At 38.0% G+C, this 24,804-nt stretch overlaps 1 protein-coding gene across 10 annotated transcripts in view; it reads left to right on the top strand.

Annotated features, from left to right (window-relative positions):
- The window catches only part of TTLL5 (tubulin tyrosine ligase like 5), a 284,234-nt gene that overhangs the window by 71,266 nt on the left and 188,164 nt on the right, over window positions 1-24,804 (top strand). For 7 of the 10 annotated variants that reach the window (XR_007128458.1, XR_007128457.1, XM_047735330.1 and 4 more), the window contains exons 16-20: window positions 1,217-1,258; window positions 9,450-9,563; window positions 9,845-9,936; window positions 16,384-16,446; window positions 21,969-22,007. Coding sequence is in view for 8 of the 10 variants with exons in the window: in XM_047735330.1 (XP_047591286.1) it covers window positions 1,217-1,258; window positions 9,450-9,563; window positions 9,845-9,936; window positions 16,384-16,446; window positions 21,969-22,007 (350 nt within the window). In the remaining 2 variants the exon portion in view is untranslated. The remainder of the gene's footprint in view (window positions 1-1,216; window positions 1,259-9,449; window positions 9,564-9,844; window positions 9,937-16,383; window positions 16,447-21,968; window positions 22,008-24,804) is intronic. The other 3 variants (XM_047735328.1, XM_047735329.1, XM_047735331.1) reach the window with 3 other exon arrangements.

The raw sequence follows: 24,804 nt of genomic DNA, 5'->3' as shown, positions 1-24,804 counted from the left end.
TATTTCTGTCTGCCAAGCTTGTCACTCTTACTTACACAGCTGTATTTCTAAGTTTTCATTAGAACAGGGTCTACAAGCTCTACTGCCTTAGAGGGGTTGCGGGCAGACAATGGGAATGGGTAAGAGGGCTGGGTACAGGACAGCTGGGAGGAAGGGATGCAGCTGTGCTGGACTGGAGCCTGTGCCCCATATTAAAAAGGAGCAGCTGTTTTCTGATATGCTCTAACTGATCATTGCCGTGCATGAGTGTGGGACACGTGTTGTCAGAACCTTCCTCCTGTCAAGAGAAATGAGAAGTCTTATTTTAAAAAATTGCCAACTGGTCCAGTTAAAGAAAAAATACTTTGCAGACCAAACGCAACATGTCTTTGAGCTAGACGCACTCCGTGACCACCTGCTCTAGGATCGTCCCCTATTAGCACTAGAGTTGCGACGTGGGGCAGGGTGTACTGGATTTTAAGGGGTATTGTTATCTTGGATTAGAAAGAAAACCAGGCAGCAACGTTGTTCTTGATCAGTACATTATCACAGATCAAAAGATTTTCTTTAATTTTTTAATAAGAAAAAGTAGAGGATTGCCCTAGGTGTACTAGCAAAACTGACTTTAGGCCATCACATTCCTCTGCAGGTAGTTTCCTGCAGTATCTGTGGTAGAGCCACAGGATTGTGTGTAAAGGTTTGCAAATGTTTCTGTGCAGCTTTCACAAGAGTTCCTGCCAAATTTTACTCTAGGGGTTAGCTGTATGTCAATCTTGGATGAATTGGCCCCTTTTCTTAGCCTGCCTCTCAGCGTTTATTGGCTGCTCTTTGCAAATCATAGAGAATCCGTCCACCATTTGATTTGCTAACTGGTAGGTCATGGCATGACTTCATCCATAAGGCGCCTATAGGACACTTTTTAAAGGGTTAAAAAACTGTAGATTAGTTCTATGTACTCTGGAACAAATTTATCAGGTGGAATAGTTGGCTTCAGGATGTATAGTAGTATTTTGCTTTCCTGCTTAGAAGACGAAACTGGGATAAATACACTGTAGGAGAAAGTGGTGTGAAGCATAATAATGTTCTGGTCTTACAAGCACAAAGTGTAGGGCTCTTGCTTTTGCTTTCTGCTTGGAGATCATCTCCTCCCTTGTGAGATCATAGACATCATAGAGTTGGAAAACCTCACTGTGGTAGGGGAAGATAAGGCTTTATTCCATTTTTCTATCTCTTGTAGCGTCCAGTGTCTGCACAGTGTCAGGCCTCAGATGCCAAACTGGTAAGTTCTGGATCACTTGGAGACTTCATTCAGATTCTTATTTCTAGTCCCCAAATGGAAAGCCTTTTAGCTTTGCTCTTTCACAGTCTGTGTTTGATGTACCTGCTTTTTGAACTTTAATAACATAGGGTTTAAGTGAAAATGAATGCACAGAGGTCTTTCCAGATATAGAACACAAGAGGAGAGGCTGCAGGAATTTATGAATCCTCTTTTCCTGATAGTGATCGCGCTGTGAAGGAGGCAGTTGGATTTAAATGAAGAACGGGATTTAGAGGCATATCTATCGCTTTGACCAGAATATTCCAGGAAGGAAATATAGTTCACAGACACCCTTTCTTTTCTTCAGATGTCTTATGAAAGGTACTATTGTCAGTAGCTTCATACTAAAAACATTTTTACATTGGGTATTGGGCTGCATTTGATTTTACATATTTCTTATACAGCGTGATTTGCAGTTTTATGAATCGTGGAACCTTTGCCATAATAAGTGTCTGAGATGCTACCTTTAAAAATAAACTCAAGGGGCGTCTTGGGTGGCTCAGTCGTTAAGCATCTGCCCTCGGCTCAGGTCATGATCCCAGGGTTCTGGGATCAAGCCCTGCATTGGGCTCCCTGCTCAGCAGGAGGCCTGCTTCTCCCTCTCCCACTCCCCCTGCTTGTGTTCCCTCTCTCGCTGTTTCTCTCTCTGTGTCAAATAGATAAAATCTTCAAAAACAATAAAAAGAAAAAGAAACTAAAAATATTTTTTTTAAGATTTTATTTATTTATTTGAGAGAGAATGAGTGAGAGAGAGCATGAGAGAGGAGAAGGTCAGAGGAAGAAGCAGACTCCCCAAGGAGCTGGGAGCCCGATGCGGGACTCGATCCCGGAAGTCTAGGATCATGACCTGAGCCGAAGGCAGTTGTTCAACCAACTGAGCCACCCAGGCGCCCCAGAAACTAAAAATATTTTATCTCCAACTCCTAATGAACAGTATTTGTCCTCCTTCTGTCCTTGTTAGCATATTTGAGATTAACTGTCATTTTCTTCTATGAAGATCTTTGTTTTCTTTTAAACATCTCGTCGAAGTGACAGGGTAGCAGTGAAGGTGCTGCTCCTGCTAGCTGATACTCTGAAATGAGGGCTGTAGATGTGTCAGACATAAGTGAGCCCCTGCAACTAGTAGTTCTTCAGCGAGAAGCTCCAGGATATTTATTTTGGCCTTGGTACTCTCTTAGTACTCTCTGATACAGTGACCAGACAGCTTGGGAGCTTGAGTCGTAACTCCCGCAGCTACTGTTTTTGACGAAGTGCTTTATATGGTTTATATGAGTCCAAGAAGTGAAAAAGAGGCTTATTGGTTGTCTTGTCTAGCGTTTGGTCACTGGCTGATGTGGTTCCGTAGGTGTTTCATTGGTAGAATTCGAAACGCTGTAATGTTTAGTGTTTTATGTTTAGCGAGAACCTAGGTGTGCTAGCTACTTTCTGTGCCAAACAGAAAACAAAACAAAACAAAACAAAAACAACCACAAAAAAGCCCCAGAGCTGTTGACTTCCAAGAGCTTACATTCTGAATACCTTTTAGGGATATCTCCTCTTCAGGAGAACATGAAAAAATCCTTAATTCATAGCCTTCTGAATTTGATTTCAAAGAAGTGTCTTTGCTGTGTAATTCTAATCTTAACTTCCCTTCACCCATTTTAATTTTCTCATGTCTGTCTAGCTCTGCTTGCCAGAATGGCCATAGACTGTGATAGCCTGTGGCTGAGCAAGGCCTCTCCCTCATGGCTGTGTAATTGAACACTGCTCCAGTGACACAAAGTCTTTCTAGCTTTATTTGACCAACTTGATACGTGTGGAATTCTCTGACTCTTGTTCTTTGCAGTGTTCAAAGTCACCGACTTTGTGTGAATGAAGCGTTCTCAACCCCATGGGGGTTTTGTCCGAGCTAAGTTAGAAACGAAAACAAGTTCTCTGCTCTGGCCATGGACACTTTGTCAAGCTTTCTTCTTCTGTTGCTGTCAGATTGTGCAGTCACAGTTCTTTTCCCGTTGTCTATTCCTTTTTAGTCCATCGTCTCTTTCTACATTTCTTCCTTCCCTTGAATGCTTCTAGTTCAGATTTCCCACTCACCAGAAGTCACTTTTCAGGGTCGCCAGGCAGATGACATAGTTTCGTGAAAAACACACAGACAGTCAGATAGCTCCCGGTTCAAATTTGTTCTGCCACTACCTAACTAGCTGTTAGACTTCGGGCAAGGTCCCTTGTGTCTCTGAGGCTCACTATCCACGTCTGTCCAATGAAGATAATACATACATGGAGATAGGGTGTGAAAGAAACGATAAAGCATAAGTAAAAATTTGGGCTAGTTCTGGACACATAGTTTACCTTGGACACATAGCTCCCTTTACACTTTTGGGTCCTGTTAATTTTCCTTTTACGCATTTGTTAGAGGCATTGGGAGTTATTTCGATATTCGTATCTATAGCCATTCTTTTCACATTTGCTTTCATCTACAAATGCAGATTAATTACTCTATTATCTTTTTATTTATCCATCCTCCCAGACATCAGTGAAGATTCTAAGTAATGCTCAATCAGTACCCATTCTGAAAATCGCTTCCTAATTTGATTCACTGCTGTTTATCCTACATAACATCTTTCAACTCTTTTCAGTCTTTGTTGGTGTGTTTTATTCATTATATTATGACACTAAGCCCCAATCAGAAATATAATTTAGAATGGAAATTTTATGAAATTTGTATAAATGCTTTTGTAAAACCTAAAGACATTAAATGTATTTGCTCTATTTCCCCTTTTTTGTAATTTTTGTCCTAAACATAAACATTTTAAGCGTGTTTTAAAATAAACAAAGCAGTCTCCATACTTACTCTTTATGAGCTCATTAAACTCTAAATGTTTACGGATTTTTTTTCTTTTATTATTTGTTCCATTATTTTACTAGGGATTCAAGTTAGACTTACCAGGCAGTAGTCACCAGAAGCACATTTCTTACATTTTTGAAGATTGGTACCTCATTTGTTTTTTTCTAATCCTCTGCTACCTCCTCAGTTCTTCATGATTTTTCAAACATAATTGTAAGTGGTTCTGTAAGTTTTTGTTTTGTTTTTTAAAGCCAGTTCCCTTAATAACAAGATGCATGTCTGTTAGACCTGCTGACTTGTATTTACGCCAAATTTCCAGATGTTGCCTGTCTCTTTTTGACTGTAACACAAGTCTACTTACTTTCCTTTTTTTTTTTTCCTTCCCTGGTTTCAGAGTATATTTCTGGTTGTCAATTACATTTAGACCTTCTCTATTAGCCATTTTTTGTTTATTTCCCACTTAGATTTAATCATTTGTGGTCCTTTTTGTTGCTTTTGTTTGATAGCATTAGTTCATTTTGCTTTTTAAACTAGATTTTACCTTTTATTTTCTAGGTGGCAAGATGTGTCATACACAAATTGAGCTATTTCTAGCTCATTTGTTTCTAACACAGAATTCCAAACTTTGTAAAACTGCATTAGGACATTTTTATTCCTCGTGTATGTTCTCTGCCAAAGAGGTTTTATTCTTGCCCCTCAATTATGGTATCTTTTATGATGCCTCACCTTTTTCATATTCTGAGTTTTGTTCGGTTCTTCTCATTGCTGGTACCTGCCAGCTTTCTCTAGGCAGAGAATCATTTTTCTGATTCAACATTTGTTTTTTTTCTACTTTTAGTGGAGACAAGGGGTTCCTCATCTCAATGATTCTCAGTCAGTTCTTCCGTAGTGATAAAGGTTAGATGTATAAAGGTTTCTTTTCTGCATATATTTCTAAATCGTAAGTTGCACTAATGATAATTTTACATCTTTGGTGCATGCCGCATGACAGAATTCTGGCTTAGGCAGTAATTTGGCGGTTTAAAATCTATCTGAACACCCAGTAGTTAAAATCCTGTGTCACCTAGACAGAGGCAGTGGTTCTAAGTTCAGAAGAACTCTATTTCCTCAGTGCATATTCAGTCATTTCCTGTGCTGATAGGCTCAAGATCAGTACCACAGAATGGCTTGCACTTGGAGTGTTTTGCTCTTGTTTTTGGCAGTCCTGATGGCCTTCCAAATCCGATCCCCCCCCCCTTTTTTTTTGCTTTGCTTTTAATCTCCAGGTATGTCTTTCTTGGCACTCATAAGCATTTCTATATCCTTTCTTTTTTTTCTTTGCTATCCTTTTTCTCAGTGTTTTCTCTCACCTGTGTCTACAATTCATGTCACATTTCTTTTTTTATTTTTTTCCTAAAATCTCTAAAATTTAGCTTATTAAGCCATTTGGTTTTAAAAACATAACAAATATAATTCAAAGTTGGCCCTTCTTGGTTTGCGTAAAGAATGCAGGCTGTCCATAAAATTCCACCATGCTGGAAGTAGTAAACAGTAGGAGAACACATATTTAATCTACAGTTCATTTCATTAACAGATGTTGGTAAGGATTCAACCAATTGTCTGTGACAGTAGTGCTTTATAGTACGTATGTAGCCACACATCTCTGTAGACCAGTACAGCTGATATTATGCTGATACAGAAAATTCTCTCTAATCTCAAATTTATTGAAAAGCTGAGATTGGCAAAATACTTCTGACTTTCTAGTCTTATATTTTTTAGCAGCCTCCCCGAAGACACAGGAGACCTGGGTGGATTTTAGAGAGGCATTTGAGATACATAGACATTGGTAGTTACAACTTTCCGTATCTCCCTCTCAGCCTTTTTAGTAGTTTAGTTTGAGGCAAATAGGTGAAGAGGTAAAAGGCGTTTCTAACCATCTTTTTTCCACTAGGCATAGCATTGACCTTTTTCTTTGCAACCTTGTGATGTTTGTGGCAATAAAAGAGTAAAGCCATCAGCCAATGGGAGTTCACAGCTAGAGCGCTCACCTAACAAACACCATTACCCTTCAGCCACTTCCATTTTCAAACCTCCTGAAGGCCCCAGCTGGTAGGACCTCCTGAATTCCCCCGTGCCTCACCCGGACAGCTCATGTACATACACAAGTGGCCGGAGTTAGAACCGTGGGCCATGCATAATGAAGGAGTGTTTGTGAACCTGTGTTGGAGACAGCTCTTTGAAAGTGACTTGGGAGAGAAGACTGAGAATTTTGGGGGGGGTGTCAGTTCAGTGTTTCTAGGAGCAGGTTTAGATGAGTAGAAGAAGGTGGCAACATCATTGTAATCTCAGTCACTGGAAGCCAGGAATGTTGTTCCACCTCAGAGCAATTCCACAAGATGAAAATTAGGTCCTAAAAAAGAGAGAAAGAAAAAAAAAATGATAAAAAGATCAACAAGTAAAATACAACTACAAAACCAGTCATAAAAAAAACAGACAAGAAAATGAACCACAAAAACAAAAGAAAGACAAAAAGCAAAAAAATTTAAAAAAATGAAAAACAAATTGGATGTGCCAGTTAGATGTTTTTCAGTAGTGGTTTGACCCATGTTCTTGTAAATATGATGATGCATTTTTTTAAAATTTTTTAGAGATTTATTTATTTTATTTTAGAGAAAGAGAGAGTGAGCACCAGTGGAAGGGGGAAAGAGAATCTGAAGAGGCTCCATGTTGAGTGCGGAGCCTGACAGGGGCTTAATCTCAAAACCCTGAGATCGTGATCTGCGCCAAAACCGAGTCGGTCGCTTCACTCACTGTGCCACCCAGGCTCCCCAACCATGTATTTCTTAAAATAGCTAGTAACTACTTCCTAAAATATTTTTATTACTAACCTTTAATACAGATTTTAGCTTACCAACGTTTTAAAATCAGTTTTTCTATTCTAAAATGCTTAATTTGTATTTTTATTATACATTTAAATGAGTGCTTACTTCATATTCTCTCTTACATAATTTCAGAGGACTTTAAGGTACTTGTAAATAGTGTGAGTGATGAGGCAACTTGACCTTGGATAAGGCACTTGACTGCCAGTAGCTTTCTGATCAGAGCCGTGTCATCACATGTGAAATAAAGTATTTTTAGCCAACGATAAGTAGTGTGTGAAATGAGAAAAGTCCTTAAAGCATCCAGTTAATATTTTGGCTTTACTGAATTGTCACTATATAAGTGTTCACACTTTAAAATCTTTTCGAAAAGATCATATTACTTACATGATTCCCTTCCTAAATCTTTGAAGTTGCCCTTTGATTCCCCTCTCATCCCAACATGTGCTGTTTAATGCATACCCAGAAACTGGAAAGGAGTTAAAAATTTCCCCCAAATCCTCTGCAAAGTGTAGTTCTAACCATGATTAATCTGCATTTCAGCACATTCATTCATTTATTTATTTCTTCATCAAATATTTATTGATCTCTTACCCCATGCCAAGTACTGTTCTGGGTGCTGAAGATACCATAGGAAAAGCTAAACAAGTGAAAGTCCCTGCCTTTACGTGTTGCTTATATCTGCTGATTTCATGGTTTTTTGCGCTAAAGGTATCTATCTCATCATGGAGTCTCCTATCAGGAAATCTGTCTTTTATAACTCCCATGCTAGCTTTGAAGGTTGGTATGTATTGGTCTCCTGTGTGTCAAAGGTAAAAGCATTCGTGATGTGTATAGGTGTGTGCTATTAGTTTTTCTTGGGCTACTGTAACTAAGTACCACAGAGACTTATTCCTCACAGTTCTGGAAGCTGGGAAGTCCCAAGATCAAGGTGCCAGCAAGGCAGGTTTCATTCTGAGGTCTCTGTTCGTGGTTTGTAGACAACTACCATCTTGCTCTGTGCTCACACGACCTCTTTGTACATGGTCGGGCAGAGAAAGTGTACAAGCTCTCTGATACCTCTTCTTTTAAGGGCATTAATTGCGTCAGGCAAGAGTCTCACCCTGATGACCTCCTTTAATCCTGATTACCTCCCCAAAGCCCCATGTCCAAATACCATCAAATTTGGAGGTTAGGGCTTCAACATAGTGGAGGGACATAAACCTTCAGTCTGTAACAATGAACATTGCTGAGAAGGTTGAAAGCTTTTCCATAGAGAGTATACGCAGAGAGAAAAATAAACGTAGTTCCTGACAGTAGGACTGCTTTTCTCTCATCATGTTCTAGGAATTTAGGAAGACAATTTGCATGCACATTTCCCGAGTTATTGCTTCTTCTTCTTCTTATTGGCAGACGTATTTGTCTTATCACTTTATCTCTTTCAATAATAGTGTGTTCACAAGCTTCATACCATCTGACTTCCTCTGTTACCTTTATATTTCTTTTGCTCACGTAACATCAGAATTACTTGAAACTTTCTTTTTTTTTAATTTATTTATTTTTATTTCTTTTCAGCGTAACAGTATTCATTGTTTTTGCACCACACCCAGTGCTCCATTCAATCCGTGCCCTCTCTAATACCCACCACCTGGTTCCCCCAACATCCCACTCACCCCCGCCCCTTCAAAACCCTCAGATTGTTTTTCAGAGTCCATAGTCTCTCATGGTTCACCTCCCCTTCCAATTTCCCTCAACTCCCTTCTCTCCATCTCCCCTTGTTTCATTCCAGATGACCTTTGTGATGGGCATTCAGAAAACTGAATGAGCATGGCCCATTTGGCTGCCGCCTTGGAGTGCCCAGGCAGTTGTCCTTGGTCATGTTGCTTGAAGTCCAGCGGCTACAGTGTTTCTTTTGGTCACATCTCTTTTCTGTGTCACTGATGACTCTTAACTCAGTTTCCACCCCCCTACCCCATGCCCGAGTTCTAAAACATCTCATGGCCCCATTTTCACCTGTGACATAATAGATTGTTCCTTGGCTTTCTGTCTTATGTCTCATTTCTCCTAACCCACACTTCCCCACTGCTGAAAAGAATATAGTTACTTACTGAAATAAATACTTGTTTAATCTTATGTGGCAGTTATCTTCAGATTTCTTCTATATCTTTGAAAATGTCAGGTGTACTCTAAAACCAGGATTAGGACTAAGAACTGGATTAGAAAGTCACGGGGACATCTTTCTTGTTTTTCTCCTTGTTTTCTTCTCAACCCGTAATATTTTTCTTCTATTCTGTTTTCTCTTCTTGCCTTTGAGTCTACTAGATTTCATTTATTTCCCAGGGTTTAAGGCTAAGAGTAATTACAGAAAATGGGCTTTGGATTTAAGCCTATCCATATTAGGGAAGATAATGATGTTGAGGGACTGAATAAAGAGAAATGAAGAAATGATGATGAAAACATTTTGTTTGTTTCTGTTTTTCCTTCTCCTTAGCGTTCCCGTCCACTCTCTGCCTGTGATGCGGAAATGAAAAACCTTGTGGGCTCAGCCCGAGAGAAGGTGCCGGGGAAGTTAGGTGGTTCTGTGCTTGGTCTGTCAATGGAGGAGGTAAAGATAACTCAGGCCTTTGTGGGCTAATATAGGGTTCAGTGAAAATTACTGAGTGATTTATAACATTGATGACCAACTCGTATCTTACATTGAACATTGAACAAAGATTCAAGATGGGAGAAACTTGTTCTTAGAAAACAGAATCTTAGATGGATTTAACTTCTCCCTTCATGCTTCTTTCATATTTGTGGGTCGTAACTCTCTTCCTCTGCCCTGTAAACACATGGATTGCAGTTTTCAAAATGAGTGCTTACCCAATTTTCTCTTTCTCTATATAGATCAAAGTTTTACGGAGAGTGAAGGAAGAAAATGATCGGAGAGGTGGATTTATTCGCATATTCCCTACATCGGAGACATGGGAAATATATGGGTGAGATGACTACCTTTTTTTTTTTTTTTTTTTTTGATCTGTGCCTCAGGTCCACAGAATTGGGTTAATTATGACACAGGTGTTGGCATTGCTTTCCATGTGTGTCTGTCTGTGTATTTACTACTCCAATACCTAGAGCATTAACAGAAATTTAATCTACCTGTGCATTATTCCTTTTAAAAAAAAATTCCCCTGCCTCCTTTGTAATAGCCCCTTAACCCCAGGTTAGACACTTTTAAAAATTTTAATGGTCATCATTACCTTTGAAGTAAAGTAAGTTACAGTAACATTTTACATTTTACCAAGAGTGTATGAGAGTCCTAGTTGCACCTCCTCTTTGTCAACAGTTGTTAGGCTTTTTAATTTTGGGCATTCCAGTGGGCATTTATCTCTGTAAATAATGATATTGAGCCTTCATGTGCTATTGGCCATTTGTGTATCTTCTTTTTTTCCATTTTAAATTTAGGGTTTGTTTTTTTTTTTGATGTTTGTGTTATAAAGGACTCTTGATACAGATCCTTTCTCAGACAGTCACATTGAGAATATTAATATTTTCTCCAAGTCTGTGGCTAGCTTTTTCATTTTTTTTTTAAGATTTTATTTATTTATTTGAGAGAGTGCACAAGTCAGAGGAGGGGCAGAAGGAAAAGAAGAGGGAGAAGCAGACTCCCTGCTGAGTGCAGAGCCCTATGCAGGGTAGGGCTCAATCTTAGCACCCCAAGGTCATGACCTGAGTCAAAATCAGATGCTTAACCAACTGAGCCACCCAGATGCCCCAAGTTTTTTCATTTCTATAATGGTGATTTTCAAAGAACAGGAGTTTTTAAGTTTCAGTGAAGTCCAATTGACCCAAATTTTTAAAAGATGCATTTTGTGTTTCCTGTCTAAGAAATTTTTGACAACCCCAACATCATAAAGCTTTTTCTCGTAATGATTTTAACTTTGACTTCTTATATTTTGGTCTGGAACAGTATTCACTTAATTTTTGTGTATGGTGTGAGGTAAGGATTGAGGTTCATTTCTCTTCATATGATGTAATATGTTTATTTTAGCACCATTTGTTGAAATTATTCTATTTAATTATCTTGGCATCTTTGTTGAAAATTAGTTCAAATATATGTGTGGGTTATTTCTGGACTTTATTCAATTTCACTAATTAATCTGTCTCAATTACTGTAACTTTATATTGTCTTAAAATCAAATAGTGTAAGTCTTCCAACTTCTTTTTAAGTATTTTGACTAAAAATAAATAAATAAAGTATTTTGACTATTATGTCCTTTGTATTTCTCAGGGCATTTTAGAATTCCCTCATCAGTTTCTACACAAAAACCTGCTGGCTTTTGATTGGGATTGCATTGAGTGTATAGATTAATTTTGGGGCAGTGGGCATTTTAACAATATTGAATTTTCCAATCCATGAACATGATAAATTTCTCTGTTTATTTAGGTCATCTTTTTTTTTTTTTTTTTTTTTTACCTTTTAAGTTTTTATTTCAATTCCAGTTAGTTAGCATACAGTGTCATGTTGGTTTCAGGTGTACAGTGTAGTGATTCAACAGTTCCATACACCATCCAGTGTTAATCATGACAAGTGCACTTATTTATGTCTTTTCTTTTTCTTAGCAGTGTTTTATAGTTTTCAGTGTAAAGGTCTTGAATGTTGTTGTTTTTTTTAATTCGTCACTTAGTATTTCATGCTTTTGAACAGTATTAAAAACGTTATTTTTTAGGGGCACCTGGGTGGCTTAGTGGTTAAGTCTTTGCCTTCGGCTCAGGTCATGATCCCAGGGTCCTGGGATCAAGCCCCGCATCTGGCTTCTGCTCTGCGGGAAGTCTGCTCTCCCTCTCCTACTCCCCCTGCTTGTGTTTCCACTCTTGCTGTGTCTCTCTCTGTCAAATAAATGAATAAAACCTTTAAAAAAAAAACCACGTTATTTTTAAAATAGCTTTGTTGAGTTAGAAACTTTATGTATTTAAAGAGTATAATATGTTACGTTCGTTTTAACATAGGTATATACCTGTGAAACTACCACAGAAATCAACATAATAAACTTATTTGTAACCTCCAAAAGTCTTCTTGGGCCTCTTTGTAATTCCTCTCACCTGCCCCTCCTGGCCCTTCCCTGCCTATCCCTGTCCCGAGGCAGCGATGGTCTGCTTTCTGTCAAAGATTAATCTGCATTTCCTAGAATTTAATTTAATAGAATTCTACAGATTGTTCTCTTATTTGTTGGGTCTTTCTTTTTACTTTATTATTATTAAAATTATTTTTAGATTCATACATGTATCATGTATCAGTAGTTTAATTCCTTTTTATTGTTGAGTAGTATTCTGTTACAGGTGTATGCCAGAATTTGCTTATTGTTCATCTTTTGATGCGCAATTTGGTTGTTTTCAGGTTTTTATTACAAATGAAGCTTCTTTGAATGTTTATATACAAATTTTTGTATGACATGTACTTTTTACTTCTCTTGGGTAAATACCTATTTGTGGAATGACTAGATCATATTATTGTATATGTTTAACTTTTTAAGAAACTGCCACACAGTTTTCTGGAGTGGTTGTACCATTTTACATTTCCATATTAAGTGTATGAGAGTTCCAGTTCCTCCACATTCTCACCAACAGTTGGTATGGTCGATTTAATTTTAATTCCTTAGGAGGTGTGTAGTGATAGCACATAGGTTTAACAGCATTTCTGTAATGACTAATGTTGAGTGTCTTTTCATGTGCTTATTTGCTGTTTGTATGTCTCTGTCAATCAAATATTTTACCCATTTTTAAATGAGGTTATTTGTTTTCTTATAATTAAGTTGTGAGAACTCTTCATATATTCTGGATATTCCTTTATTCCTAGCACTTGAAAAATGTTCCATTATCTTTTGGTTGCATTTTTCCTGGCAAGAAGCATGTGGCAATTCTTATTTTATTTTATTTTATTTTCTGTGCAGAATGTGTCTTTTTTTCCCTATAGCCTGATTTTAAGATTATTTCTTTATGACTCATTTTCAACAGTTTGATTATGATATATATGCCTCGGTGTCATTTTCTTCATGTTTCTTCTACTTGGATTTGTTGAGCTTCTTGGTCTGTGGAGTTATCATTTTCATCAAATTTGGAAAATTTTTAGCCACTATATCTTCAAATATATTTTTTTTTTTCTGTTTTCTTCTGCTCTCCTTTTGGGACTCGGATTTCATGATTGGCTGATTCTGATTTCATTTGGCTGATACTACACTACAAGTCTGGCCCTCCTCATTTTTTTAAGATTCTTTTTCTTTACTTTGGATGGTTTTCTGTTTCTCTGTTTCTAAATTCATTCATCTTTTTGTCTGCAGTCTCAAATCTTCTATTAATTCCATCCAATGAAATGTTCATTTCAGTTACTTTATTTTTCAACTTTAGAATCCACTGTTTCTCTTTATATCTTCTTTTTGTTTTTTCCCATTATCTTCATGATTTTTTAGATTTTTGTGCATACATTATAATATTTATGGTAGTTGTTTTTAAATCTTTGTTATTCTCTGTCATTTCTGCATCAGTTTCTATTGACTGATTTTCCTCATGTTCCCATTTTTTCTTCACGTGTACAATGATTTTTAAACATTGGATGTTGCACATTATAAATGTATTGTTGAATTGGTTTTATTGCCTTCTTTAAATGCTTTTGAAGGTTTTTTGGTCTGATAGTTAGGTTACTTTTAGATCAGTTTAATCTTTTCCAGGCTCATTTAAAAACATACCAAAATTTTGGTATAATTAACATACAGTGTAATATAGTTTCAGGTGTATAATGTAGTGATTCAGTAATTCTGTACATTAGTTCATTTAAAACCATTTCTGTTGTTTGCTTAGGGTAGCTTTTTGTTTAGATCTAGGGAAGTTTTACTATTAAAGACTCTTTGGAGATGTCTGTTAAATGAGCCCATTTAACCCAATTCAGTGAAATTTCTCCATTCTGGCTGATGGATGAATTCTGGAAAGTACTCAGCTTATACTTTCTCTTTAATATTCTTTACCTTGTCACTTGCTCGTTGCCCAGCCTGTGGACAAAATTACCCTATGACTACGCAGATTTGTGTTCACCCAAAGATTCAGAGTCCCTTGTGATGCTTTTTCTTTTATTACCATAATGTTGAGAATCTCTGTACTAATTTATAGTTAACATATTTCTCTTCCTCTGGTGATTGGCTTTTGATCTAGTTGGGATATTAGTGGTTCTAAGTATAGAGCTAGAACTTAGAAGAATTTAAAAAAGTACCTATTTTGTGTTTGGTTTGTTTTGAAAACCCAGCTGTTCATAGAGAAATCTTCCTTTCATCTTACAAAATATTCTATGAATGTAATTATGCCTTAGAAAGACCTAGGAGGGGCACCTGGGTGGCTCAGTGGGTTAAAGCCTCTGCCTTCAGCTCGGATCGTGATCCCAGGGTCCTGGGATCGAGCCCTGCATCGGGCTCTCTGCTCCGTGGGGAGCCTGTTCCCTTCCTCTCTCTCTGCCTACCTGTGATCTCGGTCTGTCAGGTGAATGAATAAAATATTTAAAAAAAAAAAGAAAGAAAGAAAAGAAAGACCTAGGAACACAACAGAAAGATATTGCTTGGGTTTTCTTTTGATATGTTTTTGAAGAATTTAGGTATTTACAGTTTCTAGAAAACATCTTTTAATTAATGAAAGTGGAAACCTCTACTCTTGAGTATTTCAAGAGACAGGACCTTAACTTGCATCCCTTTTCTAAGGAACCAATTACAGGTAGTGTTGTGGTCTCTTAACAGAGTCCAGTAATGATTAGTTTGTTATACTGGTTTGATTCTGAACCAGTGGAAATAGGACAAAGACTAAGAGAGGTGGAGACCAAAATATCTCTTTCTTTACTGATAAAGTCTAGGCTGGGAGATTTGATTATTATCTGTCTACAAGCAAACACACTTTTTGTGCTCAACAAAAAGTTGAACTTCTGATATGGGCAGATTTGCATGCCCATTTGTAGGCAAGGTTAGACTGGGCTGTGTGGGAGGAGCACCTGACCTTGTAGGACCAGCAGAGGATATGTACTTCTTAAAGGGAAATTGTATCCCAAGAGAAAAATGGGACTTGCTCATTGATGCATTTCTGTTTATTCTTCTTAAATTACCAGTCCAGTTAAGTCATTCCACCTCTTCTGGATCTCTGAGGAAAGAGGCAGAGTTGGGCCAAGAATATTAAACTAATTGAGCTGCCGTCATGTAGGGTGGGGACGATGTATTTATCTACTAGCAAATATGCCTTTTTACTAATATATATTTATTGAGCATCAGCTAGCTGTCTAGCACTGTGCTTGCTGCTTTGGAGTATAAAACCAATATTAGATGGGACCCCTGCCCTTTGAGAGTTAACAGTGGGATAATGGAGAAATTACTTATACATATAATAAAAAGAGCTCATTTGTATGGCTTTTCGTCATTATAATGTATTTCATGCATATCACTGTTATTCCAATTTAATGATACGGAAAGTAAGGCTCTGTAAGGTTACGTGACTTGTCCATGATCACCCAGGGGACTTGATTCAGGTATTCTGACTCTGAATCTGACTTTTTTCCCGCTATAGCAGGCTGCTTTCTGAGAAGAAAACTTTTCCTCTATGAGACAGTGTTTGACAGGTCCCTCCTTGGGCATTCAGGAAAAGCTAAGGTAGTTCAGACAAGGTCACTTCTCTAGTCTCAGAGCAGTCCAGTCAGGGGAGGCTTTGTGCAGCAGACTGGACTTGAGGTGCTTTTTGAAGGGTAGATCATAGATTATTGGAGAGGGTATGAGGAGGTGTCCAGACCAAGGCGAAAGGATCACTGGGAAGTGTGGAGCGAGAGGAGTTTAAGGGAGCTTGTGTGGCCGTACGGCAGGATCAGTGTTGAGGAAATGTCTGGAGAAAGCATGAAGATACTGGTTGTGTAGCTTACCCAACTTTTGAAAGCTTGGAAGAGAAAGAGTATGCCACCTACAGTAAGTGTCAAGGAGCCACTGAAAGCTCTTGAGAAATAATGATTGAAACCATGTTCTGTCACATTTTCACACCCTTTATGCATCTCCCCATTCCTAGCTTTATTTGCCCTCTCTTTTAGTTTTATATGATTTTTGGTGGTGGCTTTGTTTTTGCCTTACAGTTTTATTTTCTGAATGTAGGATGTCACTTTTTATTAATCCAAGAAATCCCATTATTTTTTATTTTTACTTCTAAATCAGCTTCTCCATTTATCCTTTTCATTTTATTGTATCTTCTGCTCCTCTGGTATTTTATAATTTTAATTTAAGCAACTTTCTTTTCCTTTGCCACTGTAGAGAACTGTACATTTATTTAGAAACCATATATAAGTAACCTGTCCCTTTTGTGCTTGATTCATGGCTTTATTTCCATGTTTTTTTCCTTCAGCCAAACTTAAGAAATAGCCAGTTTCATTCTTTGTCTTTCAGGTCCTACCTGGAACACAAGACCTCCATGAACTATATGCTGGCAACGCGTCTCTTCCAGGACAGGTAGGGATTTGCTGATCTTATAAATTTGCTAATCTTATAAGATCACTAGATCATGTGATAAGGAGAAGGCACATACAAAAGAAGGAAAGAGGCTTTATTAAAAAAAAAAAAAAAAGGGCTTTCGTAAAATCTCTGCTACAAAGGGCCTTAGAGAAAACACAGTATCATACCTATTGTTCCAGAATTCATTAACTCTTAGCACTGAATGTAGAGGCCACAAATTAAACCATAACTATCTTTAAACAATCTTAACAAATGCCCTAAACTTTATTCTTCTTAAAAGAAGACCTGTACTCTGTGCCTTTTTACATTAGACACATGTCACGTTAGACACAATTTTTTTAAAGATTTTATTTATTTATTTGACAGACAGAGATCACAAGTAGGCAGAAAGAGAGGAGGAAGCAGGCTCCCTGCTAAGCAGAGAGCCCAATGTAGGGCTTGATCCCAGGACCCCGGGATCATGCCCTGAGCCGAAGGCAGAGGCTTTAACCCACTGAGCCACCCAGGCGCCCCTAGACACAATTTTAACAGACATGATCATGTGTTTTTCTAGACCAGAAGAGATTAGAATAATCAGATTAAGAAAGGTAGAGCAGGGCAGTAATTCACAAAATAAATACACCAGGGGTTGTAAAAAATGACAATTTATAATCTCAATACAAGGGATATTAGGGTAGAATGATGAAAAATGTACATTGGAATTCAAATAGCACAACAATCAGGGACTCCTTAGTCCCACATACTTTTATTATCCCTAAGACATAATTATCTTGCAGTACAGTTTAGTAATTGACTATCAAAATAAGGAACCTCAGTTATTTAGAGACATTTACATTATATTCAGGGTATGTGTACTTTTTCGCAGGATACTTAAAACAGATACCCAGATTTCAGTATTTCTTAAAATTTCGTGATCTATTATCAGGAACTATGTGCAATTTGCCATTTCTCCCCTTAAATTTGTGGTTATTACCATTGATAGAATAATTATACTGCTTAGCTTCTAATGAAACAAGACCTTCAGATTCACTTAGAAGACTAGAAACTCCGTTCTCTCTAAAGTTTCTCTCTCTTCCCCCACTATCGTAGAAACTTTTATAAGGCTCCTTTATATTTAAGAGTTCAGGTGTTTTACCAAGATATGTTTTATTTAGTGTGTTACTTTTCATTAGTTTGGTTTTGCAGTGGGTGAGTCGCTGGAGTCTGAAGATTTAAGTCTTCCATCTATGGAAATATTCCCCTTGACCTCTCTTTTTCCTCTCCTTGAGAACTTCTGTTAGATGAATTTTGAATCTTTTGCTATATGCTTCATGTTTTGTTTTGTTTTAGCTTTTTTTTTCATTCTTTTGATCTCATTGTTTCTTAGCTTTAAATTCTGGAAAGTTTCTTGAACGTTTTCTTCTAAAATTTTAAATTGATCTGCAGCCCGATCTGTTTTGTTATTCAGTACCAGACAGGCGAAGGTTGCTCAGTTTACCTTTTTAACTTTGACAAGTGCCATTTTATTTATTTATTTATTTATTTATTTATGAAGGTTTTATTTATTAATTTATTTGACAGAGAGAGAGAGAGATATCATAAGTAGGCAGAGAGACAGGCAGAGAGAGAAAGGGAAGCAGGCTCCCTGCCGAGCAGAGAGCCCGCTGGGGGGGCTCAATTCCAGGACCCTGAGATCATGACCTGAGCCCAAGCAGAGGCTTAACCCACTGAGCCACCCAGGCACCCCAGCAAGTGTCATTTTAATATCCAAGAACTACTTTTTTATTTCTGGCTAGATTTTAGAGTTCATGGCTATAATATTAAAATGGTTCTGGTACCATTTCAGTGTGAGCGGGTTCCCGCATAGCACCAATTACTTGCCTGCCTGTTTGGATCTGAGAATTCAACTCAGTTCTGGCACCATCTGCCCAGAGATTAGCATCAGATTGTGCAGTTTAATAAGAGTTCAGGCCTACAAGACTGTGTCATTCCCCACTTCCTCTGCCTTTGCCTGACTTTGGATGCCTGTTAGCAAGGCCAGGTTGTCACCTGTGCTGCCAACTGACTGGCCACAGATTGGGGTTTCGAACAACCTGGTCCTGGGCCTTTAATTCAGGCACGAGTTGCAAGTCGAGGTTGTTACTTGTACTTCTGACTGACCAGCTAAAAATTGGAGGTTCCTACCAGTCTCTCCTTCCTTCCATTTGATTAATTTGCTAGAATGGCTCACAAAACTCCAAGGAACATTTTGCTTACTAGATCACTGGTTTGTTATAAAAGGATATAATTCAGGAATGGCCAGATGGAAGAGACACTGAGGGCAAGGTATGGGGAAAGGGTACAGAGCTTCCATGCCCTCTCCAGGTGTGGTAGGTTTCCCCAGATCTCCATGTGTGCCCCAGCCTGGATGCTGTCCTTTTGCATTTTTATGAAAGCATCACTACATAGGCACAACTGATTAAATCATTGGCCGTTGGTGATTGAACTCCCCATTTCCAGCCCCTCTCCCCTTCCTAGAGGTGAGCCGGAAGTTCCACCCCTTTGATCACATGGTTGGTTCCTCTGGTGACCAGCCCACATCCTGATGGTGATCCAGGACATTCCCAAAGTCACCTCATTGGCATAACCAAAGGCACCTTTACGGTGCTTACTGCTTAGGAAGTTCCAGAGGTTTTAGGTACTCTGTGCCAGAGATGGGAATGAAGACCAAATACATATTTCTTTAATTTCTTTATTTTTTAAATGTACTCATTTATTTTAGAGAGAGTGTTGTATCAGTCTTTACTGACATGGACTCTGTGTTTGAGGCTCAGTCTTTCCAGCCTTGGGCTTCCCATTGAGGGAGAGGGAAGTAAACCTTTCCATTTGGGAACCATCACCAAAATGAGATAGCATTCTCCTAGGGGGAGCATAACAATGAAGAGATTTCAGAGATAGTAATATATGTTGTTTCTTTATTAATGATTCAATAAACAAGATCACCAGTGGGTCTGATAATCACCATAATTTCAAAAGTATGATACATGTTGCAATATTTTGAGATACCAACAACATCTCTAAAGTAATGTGGAAAAAAGATGTGTTGGTTTTGTCGGGGGTGGTTTGGTAATAAAATCATATGAACACTGCTGCAGATGGTTTCCCACATGTATATGAAAGAAATGCTAAATTTCAGTTGGAGGATTAATTTTAGCCTGATGTCTACTTTTTCACATGCACCGATGGCCGATCTCTCCGTGTCAGCTTACTCTTTCATGCCTCCTCCTTACACACTGCTGTCCCATGGAATGGCCTTCAGTCCATCCCTCAGTTCTCCTAGCGGCCTCTTTCATCCTCTCACCCAGGCTAGGAGGAGGTTCTGCAGCCCTTCCAATCCCTCAGTGTGATCAGATTGCCACACTGCCTTATAATTGCTTGTTCACTTACTAGCCTGTCTACTTTACAAGTTGGCTTTGGAGAGTAGTACTTTGTTACCTTCATCTTTGTCCTTGTCAGTTTCTAGAGCGTACCACCTGGTAGGCACCCGCAGGCACACAAACATGCACTGGAGAAATGAAATGCTATTTGTTGCAAGCCCTAACATCTTCCAGTAAGTTTGTTTCTCTTCAGTCTGAACTGATACTTTTCCTCTTGAAAATCCCCTTGTATCATTGTCAGAATTACTTTCAAACTAATTCCCTAATTACTTCTTAGGGAAATCATTTTCCTAATTGTTCGTCTTTCTTACCTACCCCCTCCTTCTCATCCCGCACCTGCCACCCTGCCTGGCAAACAGTATCTTACCTGCGGTCTTACAGTATGATGGCAGTTTTACCCTGGCTGCGTATTAGTAACACCTGCAGATTTTGTAAACCCTGTTGATACTCTGGCCCCACCTCCAGGCTGAAGTATTGGTACTTCTAAATGCGGCCTAGGTGATTGTAAAGTGAAACCATGACTGCATATTACTGGAACAAACCATTATCTGATGAGAAAGTTAAAATCATCTTGAGGCTTTCTGATGATAAGGAGACATTGCCATGAAAAGAAGACATGGGAAGGGAAAGACTAAACATTTTAAAGATCTGCTTTTCACTTGATTTTCTGTAAATAGAAAATCTTGACATTGATTGCATTGGTCTCCTTCCATAACATTTTTTTTTAAGATTTTATTTATTTATTTATTTGACAGAGACAGAGATCACAAGTAGGCAGAGAAGCAGGCAGAGGCAGAGAGAGAAGCAGGCTCCCCACTGAGCAAGGAGCCCGATGCGGGGCTTGATCCCAGGACTCTGAGATCATGACCTGAGCTGAAGGCAGCGGCTTAACCCACTGAGCCACCCAGGCGCCCCCTTCCATAACATTTTTGAATTTTTTTTTTTTTTTTTAATTTTATTTATCTGACAGAGAGAGATCACAAGTGGGCAGACAGGCAAGCAGAGAGAGAGAGAGGAGGAAGCAGGCTCCCTGCAGAGCAGAGAGCCCGATGTGGGACTCGATCCCAGGACCCTGAGATCATGACCTGAGCTGAAGGCAGAGGCTTAACCACTGAGCCACCCAGGTGCCCCTGAAATTTTTAGATGATAAATTTGAAATGATAAAGTTTTAAGATGAAGAACAGATTAAAAGGACCCAGGGGTTAGGTAAGAGGTGTGTGGTTTTAAAAGGATAACTGACACAAGGGATCCTATGGCCATGGGATTGTTCAGTGTCTTGCTGGGGTGACGTCTCCATGAATCTACACAGTGATAAAATTGTACTGAGCTAAATATACACATTCACAAATGGATACAAGTAAAACTGAGGAACTTAAAAAAGAGAGAGTGTGTATGTTATCAGCACCACGCTCTAACCAACTGAGCTAACCGGCCAGATGAGAGTGTGTATGTTAAATGAAAGGAAATTAAATGAGGAGAGAATGTTTTAAAAATAAAAGCTAATTTAAACATAAATGGCATTCACATCCTGTAGTGAGAGCCCAATTCTAGTTCAGACACTATGGAGAGCATCTCTTTTTTAAAAGGGATTTTTTTTTTTTAATTGTGAAAAATCGATTTCTCCTGAGCACCCTTTTTGAACCCTATGAGGATTGAGATTGTTTTCCTTTACTAATACATAAAACAATTCGGTGAAAGCCTAAAGAAGAGCACTGGAGTCTGAGACCTAACCTCTGGGTTCCCATTTGAACCCTTTGGGTATGTCACTAAATAATCTTATCTATCCCCCCCTTTTTTTAATAAATGAAAGTAATAGTAACCTTCTTCACATGGTGGTTGTGAAGAATAAGTTCGATTTGATTTGTAACTAAAGGTACAAATGCATGTAATTGTTATGCTTCTTTTCTAGAATCCATTTGTCCTTTCCCTTTTGTTTTTTATTGCTCTTCCCCCATGCATATGGGACTCCCTTTTTTTCTTGACACATCTCTCTGCTTCTCCCCAAAGAGGCCTACCCTGGCATAATTCCATGTTATCCAGGAGCATGAGTGTGTGTGCACGTGTGAAGTCAGGAGAGAATATCTGAGCACTCCTCTAACCCAGTTGTCCTTTCTACTTCTGTAGGGGAAACCCAAGAAGAAGCTTATTGACAGGAAGAACACGGTAACTGATTTTTAAAAGTTGAGAGAGTCTTTCCATGTGCACAACGTGTGACCATGCAGAGGCTAAGCGTGATATTTTATGTAACCGTTTTTGGTTTGGCTCAGCTAGAATAGTAACATAAAAAAACGTTTCTATTCGAACACTATTCCAAGGCAACTTTTTACAAACCAAGTTTGGGATTTATTTTTATTTTTTTTATAACTACGGGTGTATCATTTGGCGGTGTGAAAGACACCAAAGTATAACTGAGATTTCAGAACTGTGTTAGAGTCATGTTAGAGTCAGATAAGTGGTTATGGTTGGCCTTGATATACTTGGGACATGTAATTCGGTGCCCTGTGGAACTGAGCAGAACTGCTCCCAGTTTGCCACAGAACTGAAAGTATGCAGAACACCTGTGACTCTTCACTCTGGTGGGGGAGAGAAGGGTCTCAGAGAAGGGCTGGGGTGGCCTTGACCAACCAAAGACCAGACCCCCAACAACTCTTAAACCTAAGCATATAACCGCCCTAGCTTGAGACCTTACATACATCCCCTTTGTGCTGTGCCTCTTTAGAAATCGAAATGGCAAAAAGGAGAAAGAGACATCCTGTACCTAGCATTTAGTTTTACATTTAAGGATTAATGAAGATAAACCTGGTTTCTCATCGAAACCCCTTGAAGCATAAATCTAATTTTTGTTTAAAGAAGGATAACATGTTTTGTTTAAAGAAGGGAAAACTGGGGAAAGTCAAGTTTGTAACTTCCAAATGAAAGCCACAGTAAATTTATAAGTTTCCTCCAGTTTTTAGTCAAAGAAAATGCTTCCTGGAGTATATTGCTATGAATTTGGCAATTAGAGAAAACCGAAACAAAAGAAAAAGATCTTAATAAGACTATTTAAAAGTCAGTGGGTTCTGGCCTTTCTTTGTTTTTGACACTCATTTTATATTACCTTCAGGAGTTTTTTGGTGGCATAGAGATAGAAGCAGAGGAAAGCTGGCATATGGCTGATGTATGGCAGACCATGAAATACATCTTAATACATTTAAAAAATAAAATCATAAACTGCATGGTCTTTGACCATAATGGAATTAGAAAGCAGTAACAACAGAAAAATCTCCAAATATTTGGAAATTCACACATTTCAAAAATAATCCATGGATCAAAGAAGAAATGAGGGAAATTGGAAAGTATTTTAAATTGATTAATAATAAAAATATAACATTAAAATGTGTAGGATGCACTAAAGGAGTGTTTTGGGGGAACTTTATAGCTTTTTAAGTGCTTATATTAGAAAACAGAGGCATACATAACTGATCTAATGTTTCATTTTATGAAACCAGATAAAGAAGGGTAGCCCAGTGTAAGTAGAAGAAAGGAAATAATAAAGGGTAGGAATCAATTAAATAAAAGACAGACAATAAATAATATCAGTAAAATCTAAAATTGTTCACTGATAAGATAGCAGAATTGATGAACTCTTACATAAATTGATCCAATGAAAAAAAAGAACACTAATTACCAGTATCAGATAGGAAAGAGGAAAATAATTTACAGACCCTACAGACATAAAAAGGATGTTAAGGGAATATCATTAACAATCTTATTCTACAACTTTGATGACCCAGATGAAATGGCTGAATTCCTTGGGAGGGAACACTTAGCAAAACTGACACAAGATGAAATAGAAATTTTGAATAGCCCAGTATCTATTCAGAATATTGAATTCATAATAAAAAAACCTTGCGACAAAGAAAATCCCAGGCCCAGTAGTTTCACTGGTAATTTCTTTCAAGCATTTGAGGAAGAACAGCACCAATCTTACATGAACTCTTTCAAAAATACAGAAAGGGACACTTCGCAATTCATTTATGATGTCCGCATTAACTATGACATCAAAACCTTTTCTTTGTCAAGACATTTTTAAAAAGAAGAAAATTACAGGTGTGACATAGACATGACATAGATACAAAGTTTCTTCAAAGATTTTTAGCAAATTGAATCCACCAGTATAAAATAAGGTAATACACATGACCAAGTGAGGTTTTTCCTAGTAGTACAGAGTTAGTTTAGCATTTGAAAATTAGTATTATTCACCATGTATGAAGGAGAAGGATTAGTTGATCATTTTATTAGGTGCAAAAAAAGCATCCAATATAATTCACATTTATGAGAAAAACTCTTAGCAAGTCAGGAATAGAAGGGAATTTCTTAAAGGCCTTGTGTGAAAGATCTATTGTTAATATCATACTTAATGGCAAAATATTGAAGGCGTCCTTCTATATTAGTCTATATTAGTAGTATCGCAAGATGTCCACTTCTGGTATTTGTAAGCACTTTATACTGGAAGTCATCCCAAGCCTGTACAATAAAGCGAGGGGTGGAGAGTAGGGGAGAAAAGGCATACAGATTGGAAAGGAAGAAATCAAAAGTCTTTAGTCTTAGATGACATGATCTGGTTAATAGGAAATCCTAAAGCCTCCACAGAATAACTACAAGAACAGCTAAGTGCACTTAGCGAAGATACATGGTTAATATACTAAAATCGATGGCATTTTAACATAATAGCAGTAAATAAAAATTTAAAATTTTGTTTATGATAGCATTTGAAAATACAAAATTCTTAGGGATAAATTTTATAAACTATGTTCAATACTTACACAGTAAAAGCTTACTAAATATTACTGAAAGAAGCCCTAAATAAGTGGGGAGATAAGTGATGTGCATGGATTAGAAGTCTCAATATCGCCAAAAAAAAGTTCATTCTCTCCAAATTGATCTAAAGATCTGGTGCAATCCCAGTCTATTCTATTCT

This window comes from Lutra lutra, chromosome 7, assembly GCF_902655055.1.
Source record: "Lutra lutra chromosome 7, mLutLut1.2, whole genome shotgun sequence".
Taxonomy (NCBI): domain Eukaryota; kingdom Metazoa; phylum Chordata; class Mammalia; order Carnivora; family Mustelidae; genus Lutra; species Lutra lutra.
The sequence above is the reverse complement of the archived record's forward strand: the minus strand, read 5'-3'. Positions and strand labels throughout refer to the sequence as shown.